Source organism: Chinchilla lanigera, unplaced genomic scaffold, assembly GCF_000276665.1.
Source record: "Chinchilla lanigera isolate Chin_1 unplaced genomic scaffold, ChiLan1.0 scaffold00043, whole genome shotgun sequence".
NCBI lineage: Eukaryota > Metazoa > Chordata > Mammalia > Rodentia > Chinchillidae > Chinchilla > Chinchilla lanigera.
This window is the reverse complement of record NW_004955444.1, coordinates 7128589-7136599: the sequence shown is the minus strand read 5'-3', so window position 1 is coordinate 7136599 and position 8011 is coordinate 7128589. Positions and strand designations below refer to the sequence as shown.

Below are 8011 nucleotides of genomic sequence, written 5' to 3'. Positions count from 1 at the left end.
TTTTTCCCCCCCTGTCCCAGGAATCAAACTCATGACCTTGTGCTTGCCAGGCAGGTGCTGTGCCGCTGAGCTAAATCCCTAGCCCCACTATCGGTTTCTTGATTTCTCCATGTTTATCTTAAACTTGCCCTTCACCCAGACTTCCTGCGTGAATAAACGTCAGCACCACTTACCCATTTACTAAAATCTGTGAGTCTTCTATTTTTTCCCCTACTCCACATTTAATCCATTAGCAAGTCTTCTATACTCAAAATTAGTTCCAGATTGGACAACTACCTAGCTCTTCCGTGATCTGATGACAAACATCCAGTTTGCCCACTCTGAACACCATAACCCTACTGGTGAGGATCTTTGGTCTTACTGCTCTGTTGGAATATTTTTTTGTTCAGATCTTATCTACCTCATGTTGTGTCGATCTTGGCTTCACTCTCAGTTGCTCAGAGGCCATTTCAAACGACTCTACCTAAAAGAACTTTCCATGACTCTGCCTTTCTTGGTTACCAGTGCCCTTGTTCTTTCTGGCCCTTGGTATTTACTGGTATATCGCTCATCTCCCATGAGCATGTAAACATTATAAGAATAGCTATTTTGTCTTACTCCTTGACACACCTGTGGTTGTTTAGGCAAAAACTTATACACAGTGGCCAGCAAACATTTATTGCTTAAATTGTGGATTATAAGGCATGCAACACATACATAGCGAAGTGCTAGGTTGAGTTGTTAAGTGTGTGATTGACTAGTTACAAGCTATTCTGAGTCTTTGTTCAGGATAACCTGACCAAAATTCTGTCTTACGAAAGTATAACAGTAGTACAGCTGTTAACGTTAAATATTCATCGAGGTCCTATAAAATTATTTTAATTTTTAAGGAAAGTCTATTTTGAGGCTTAGTGTAATGCAGTCTGGTTTATATAAACTGTTAAACAGTTCTATTACTGTGATATCTTATGTAAAATGTAGTTTATTTTACCCCTTAAAATTACTTTAGGAGCCACACATTCTGGCACATGTCTGTAATTCCAGTTGTCAGCAATCTTAGGCAAGAGGATTGTAAGTTCAAGGCCAGTGTAGGCTGCATAACAAGTTCAAGGTCATCCTGGACTACACAGAGACTAGCTCAAAGACTCTGGAAAAAAAATCAGTATTTTGGGGCTGAGGATCTAGCTTACTCGTAGTGCGCTTGTCTAGCATGTGTGAGGCCCTGCGTTTAACTCGCGGGGTGGGGGAAAAAGTCCAGAGACCAGCAACTCAGTATTTTAATAAAGAATAGCTTTGTGTTTTGTAATCATCAGTGTCCCCCTCCCAATTTTAAAAGTGATCTTAATGGGCAAATTAGAAAATCACTTCCCTGTCCTGGCATTTATGAGAACAATGCTTGGCTCTTACAAGGACTGATCCAAAAGTATGGTTTGTGTTTAAATTTTTAAAACTTCTTTATTACAGTAAAAGACATGTTGCTGTCAGTTCCCCTCAAAATGTCCCCCTTCATGTTGAACACACCCCATTTTTCTTGCCACTTTGTGAAGCAGTTCTGGAAATCCTCTTTTGAGTCTTTATGAGGTGCTATTAAAATACATTGAATCCCACTGACAAGTACCATCCAGTGGAAAGTGAGGCTTATGTTCTCACATACTTTATTTCACTGGGGCTGACACCATGCACTGTCTGCCTCGTCCACAAAGTCATAAAGACCGCAAAAGGTAAACGTGTTGAATCAGTTCAGGATATGAAGGCAGCCGGAACAACACAACTAAGGACAGTCAGGATAAAGGTCTCACAGAACTGCTTCAGGCAGTATCAAGAGTGTTAAGTATGTTTAACAAAGCAAGGAGGAATATTTTGGAAGGATTAATAACAATGTCTTTTGTTATAACTATTTTTATAATTTAAATGTTCACCATAGTTTTTTTTTTTTTTGGTCTTTTTGAGACAGAGTCTCGCTGTGGAGTTCAGACTGGCCTTGAGCTCACCTTGTAGCCCAGGCTGGTCTCAACTCCTAAAAGAAGTTCTTTTTTTTTTTTTCTTTTTTGGTACCGGGAATTGAACTCATGACCTCAGGCTTGCCAGGCAAGCGCTTATGCTGCTGAGCTACATCCCCGGCCCTTCACCATAGTTTTGACCACTGCATAGTATACAGCTTAGTAAATATTTAAAGGGAAGCACTTTTGAAAAAACTGAAGGATCGACTTAGCTTTCTAAGCTACTTATTTTTGTTTTGTTTTTAAAAGATGCACAATTTGAAAGTGATGAGCGAATTACACCCTTGGAATCGGCTCTGATGATTTGGACTTCAGTTGAAAAACAGCATGACAAACTTCATGAAGAAATACAAAATTTAATTAAAATTCAGGTATGAGTATTACTTTGTGCTTGTAGTTATTACTCTTTTGCTAGAGCATGAAAAAATATAACATCCAAGGTAAGTTAAACCCAGAGTAAAAATTCAGTCTTTTTCTTTAGAAATTTGACCTTTGATTTGTAGTCTTGACCAGACCAACTTAGTACTATATTTCATACTTGAATGTATGTTAACCGCATATTGTAGGAAATACAGGATACTGGATCTGTTTAAAGATTACCAAGCAACCTTCAAAAACCAGAGATTTGCCGGGCATGGCAGCACACGCCTGTAATCCCAGCACTTGGGAGGCTGAGGCAGGAGGCTCCTCAGGATCCTGAGGAGGATCATTTTTGAGTTGAGACTAGTCTACACTACAAAGTGAGGTCAAGGCCAGCCTGAACTGCACAGTGAGACCCTGTCTCAAAAAGACAAAAAAAAAAACCCCAGAGATTTGTGCCCTCTCAGTTTCAATGTAAGGGTTACACATATGAAAAAACATAGATAATTTTGTTTGTGAGTTATTTGGTGCTAGGGTTTGAATTGAGGGTCTCTAAATGTGCACTGTGTAGAAGTTAGCATTACTGTGCTGATATAGTACCCCGCACCCACAATTGGAAGGAAGAACGATTTAATTTGGCTCACATCTCAAGGTGGAGAAATGATGCTTAGTTCATGGTGGCCAGGGGGCAAAGCCAAGAACAGTACTAGAGGGAGGGACAAGAGACCAAACTCAGACCCCAAATCCGCACTTTCATGACGCACCCAGACACACTCAGAAGTGTGTTCCACCAGTCCCAACCTTTACTCTGCCTGAGCCGCCACATGCTGTGTCACTGAGATGTACCTTAGCTCATTGTTGCTAATAAATAATAGATCATTGGTCTTTGTGAGCAAGAGATGTAAAATGTTAACCATGTTAAGAGGATTTTAATAGATTGAGAAGCCAAAAAGTCATTGAAAGATGTACTAGAAAAAAATGTTTTCTTGGCAGTCAAAACAAATACTGTGGACTTTTCTCAACTAAACTTTTCCTCCGTTTTTTAGAATTAAAAAAATAATTTATGAGTTAGACAGGACAGAAAGGCCAGGTGATTTCCGTCCTTCCCGAGAATTAGTGTAGTGACTGCCAAGTAGAACTGAACCCTGAAGAGGAGGGAATGGGCAGAAAAATGGCCGCATCTTGGAGGAATTCAACTCAGGACAAAGGTGTTTCATTTTGCCCCGTCTTTGGGGGCCCTGGAGGAAGCCGGCCATACTACTTTGCTGCTGTAAAGCTGGAAGGATAAAAATGCCAACTCGGTAAAGTAGTTATACTGTTATTTCTACTATTTTATATGTAAAGAAACTGAGGCAGCAGGCGGTTAAGTAGCCTGCCAAATTTACATAACTACTCAGGTGGTGATAGTCCTTCTGTGTCTGAACACATTGTGGTATCAGCCAGTGTGTAAAATCATCACGTATCTGACTTGCTAGGCTTCGAGTGGAGATTTTCTGAGGATCCTGCCTAGTGAATTTTACCATCATGAAAAGCATCTATGTCCTCCCTGATTTGTCTTTTACTGAAAATTAATATACGGTAAACTCCTGACTTATGAACAAGTTCCGTTCCAGGACAGTGTTCAGAAATCAGATTTGTTCGTAAGTCCAACAGAGTGAGTCTTACATTGCACCTTTGACACAGATATACAATGTAAAGCATTAAAAAGCCAGTGCAAGGTCCATTTGCAACTTCAGTGTTCGTAAGTCAGAGATTTACCTTAGTAAGTGAGTCCTGAATATCTGTTAGTTAATTTCTGATTTACTAATGCCATCTTTTAGTTTGGCCTAAGTTAGAGGTGGAATACTGAACACTTACTAGTAGATATTCCCAGGACAAGTGAAATTTTTTCATATTTCATTTTTCTGTCTTGTCAAGCCATAGATATTTCATCTTTAAAAAACTGCTACTTATCAAATAAAAATTATGAAACTCATGAAGAAGGTATTTTGGCAGTACTAGGTATTGAACTCCGGGTCTTCACACTGAGCTACATCCCTAGCACCTTTCCTCTTTATTTTGCGGCAGGGTCTAACTGAGCTTTTTTTTTTTGTCTTTTTTGAGGCAGGATCTCACTATGCAGTTCAGGCTGCCTTGAGCTCACTTTGTAGCCCAGGCTGGCCTCGAACTCGAACTTCTGCCTCAGCCTCCCGAGTGCTGGGATTACAGGGGTGCGCCGCCACGCCCAGGCCTTGACTAAGCTTTAAATGCCCAGGCTGGGCTCAAACTTGGCCTTCCCCTGCTAGCCTTCCAGAGTGCTGGATTACAGGCTTGCACCACCATGCCTGGCATAAGAGAATATGTTAAATAAAGTATTTCAGACATATTTATTTCCATAGGAATAATTATTACATATTTTAAAAAATAGTCTAAGATGTGTATTTGTCATTTTGTCTTCAAGGCTGTAGCTGTTTGTATGGAGCATGGCAGTTTTAAGGAAGCAGAAGAAGTTTTTGAAAGAATATTTGGCGACCCATATTGTCACACGGTAACTGCTTAAGTTAAAACCATAGAATTTTAGAACTGTTTATATGGAATGAGGAAAACTGAAAGGAAATTGAAAGAGAAAAAGATTACTTTATCTAACCTAATACGTCAAAAATATTTTAACACTAAATTGACATAAAATTCATTGAGGTATTTTACATGTCTTTTTTGTTTCAAATCTGCGAAATCCGGTGTGATTTAACGTGTGGTGTGTATACATTCACACTCACCAGTGCAAGGTTCTGGCAGCTGTGTGTGGCTAGTGACCCCCATAACAAGCAGCACAGGTGTAAAAGAAGCTGTTGCAACTCGCTTGTTTTTCTGGAGTTTCTTATGCGATCATTAGTGTGCGTGTGTGTGCATGTGCAAAACGTTAAGGTCAGTCGGCCTCAATTTTTAAAATACTAGTGTTTTGGAGTGAGTTAAGCATATTTAAAGAAAGAAAAAATAGTTTATATGTATTTCTTTTTTTAGAGAAATTTTTATTGAACATAAGCATATCTGAAAAATCCATGTGTCATAGAGTATAAGTAGCTGTGTTTTAACAAAAGGAACACATTAGTGTGAGGTGCCCCCAGACCAGAAACAGCCTCAGCAGCACCCTCCAGTCACTTGAGAAAGTACCTTCTCGAGGGGAACTACTACCTAACACCACTGAAGGTTATTTTCACTTGTTTGTGAACTTTTTAGAATGGAATCATATAGCAGGTTTTTATTTACGTTATTTCCAGTTTGAGATGATATTGTTTTTGTTTTGTTTTGTTTTGTTTTGTTTTGTTTTGCATTCTTGGGTATTGGAAAGTTTTCATAGTTAAAGAAATCATTGACTGTTAATACAGTGAACAGCTATTTATCATTCATCTATAATTTTATTCCAAGTACTGGGGATTGAACCCAGGACCTTCACACTACTACAGCTCCTGCCCCTTTTTTCATTTTTCACTTTGACGGAGTTTTTTGCTATGTCACTAGGTGTCCAAAGCTCGACTTGACCTTGGGATCTTCTGCCTCAGCCTCCTAGAGTGCTGGGAGTATGAGCATGTACCACCACACCCAGCTCATCTATATCATATTTATATGTCTTATGTAGGATAAAAGTATGCATTTCTATTCAGTATGTACTTACGACTACAATTCATGATTGATAGCTATATACATACTCAGCTGTTCATTTATTTGTCCTAAACTGGCCTTAAATTTGAGATCCTCTTGCCTCAGCCTCCTGAGTAGCTAGGATTACAGACATGCTGTGCTACGCCTGGCCTCATTTATTCAGTCTTTAAGGAAGTTCAGGCATGGCAGTTACTCCCCATTCACCTCATAAAGAATGTGGCTGTGAGCGTGTGCATCAAGGTACAGCACTCAGGAAGTGACTGTGAGTGTACTGAGACCTCTTCACGCCCTTGACAGGTATTCAGTTGTAATTGATACCACCAGACAGGTTTGCCAGGTAGTCACGGCAACCCCTCCAGTAGGGTGGGGGTGGTTCAGTTGCACCATAGACCTTCTCTGTAGCTTTCATTTCAGTCATTCCAGCAAATATGTAGTGCTGTCACACTGGGTTTTAATTTCTCTGATGACAGTAAGGTAGAGCACTTTTTGATACGCTAGTACATAGAGTTGAAAGGAAATTGCAGCTTGGGTAAGGTTTTGTCCATCACTAATGTGACCTTGCTGCTGGCATGTGCTCCTGTTGTGATTTCAGGTGCTATGTCTTGGGTTCCTTGCCTCCCTGTCTTCTCTTCAACATTATACACTATTGAAAGCTCCACTCTTGTATCTTCTAAAGGAAGAAAAAGACGAGGCATGGTAATGCAGACCTATAATCCAGCTACTCCCGAGGCTTAGGCAGGAGGGTTCTAAGTTTGAGGCCAACCTGGGCAACATAGGAGACTGTCTCAAAATAAAAAGGGCTGGGATGTCGCTCAGTGCTAGAAGTGCTTGCCAGTGTGCACAGGGCTCTGGGTTGAGTCTTCAGGATGGCCGCGAGGGAGGAGGAGGGACAAGGAGAGAGACGCAGGGAGGAGGAAAGGGAGGGAGGGAACTTACATCCAGTAAACATTTAGAGAAAGTGTTTGACGTCACTAATGCCTGTGAGGGCAACACCAAGTACAGTTATGTATGGGAGTACAACTTCCCATCCTTCAGACTAGCGGTTACTAAAGTGCCTTAAAGCACTAGTGGTTCAAAAAATGGAGAAATAATTAGACTGTCTGCCATAAGTTCATTCCTAGAGTGTAAATTTGTGCATAAACTTGGAAGACCATTTTAGCAAAATGTACAACCATGCCCTCCAGCCAGTTGCACTTCCAGAGATCCTCCTGACATACCTGTCTTTGCTTGTACTTCACATTTTTAAAGCCATGAAGGCGTAAACACAAAAATAAAAGCCCAGGCCTCATTGAGACAGTTGGTCTGGTATCAAGCCCAGGCTTTATAAGTTCTGTAGTTTTTGCCAGGCAGGGTGGCACATACCTGTGACCCAGTGTCTGGGGAGCTAACTCAGGAGAGCCCAGCCTGGGCAACTTACTGCTCAGTAAGACCTTGTCTCACAAGAAAAAAAGGTTGAGGTTGTAGCTCAGTGTTAAGGTCCTAGATTCAACCCCTAGCACTACCAGGATGGGGAAAGAAGGAGAATACATATGATATCCAGCATTGATTGAACTACTCTTCAAGAAAAACTTAGGCTGTACATGAGAAAGAGATACAGAAAAATCATCTTAGAACCAGCCAAACAGTACTATGGATACATGCATGTGGAGTGCAAGTATAAAGGAGTTTATGAGAATGGTAAATTCTAAATTCAGGGTAATGGTGACAGGTGAAGGAAGGGAATGGGATACAATCAGATTATGGTAGTAAACATTACTGATAAATTTTTAAATCGTTACTGTTTTGTTCTATTTTGTTTTGAGACAGAGCCTTGCTAAGTAGTCCAGGCTGGCTGGAGCTCACTGTGTAGCCCAGGCTGGCCTGGGACTCACAGTGATCCTGTTGCCTCAGCCTCCCAAGTGCTAGGATTGCAGGCATGTGTCACCACGGCGGGCGATAATGTTTTATTTTTAAACTGAGTAATGGGCAGTCAGTGTTTTGGTTTAGTTTGGGTTGGGTTAGGTTTTTTGGTTTTTTTGTGCTGTTGCTGGCAT

At 40.6% G+C, this 8011-nt stretch overlaps 1 protein-coding gene across 1 annotated transcript in view; it reads left to right on the top strand.

Moving 5' to 3' along the window:
- The window catches only part of Terf1 (telomeric repeat binding factor (NIMA-interacting) 1), a 46169-nt gene that overhangs the window by 12851 nt on the left and 25307 nt on the right, over positions 1 to 8011 (top strand). The window contains exons 3-4 of the mRNA XM_013518223.1: positions 2229 to 2350; positions 4780 to 4866. Of these exons, the coding sequence (XP_013373677.1) occupies positions 2229 to 2350; positions 4780 to 4866 (209 nt within the window). The remainder of the gene's footprint in view (positions 1 to 2228; positions 2351 to 4779; positions 4867 to 8011) is intronic.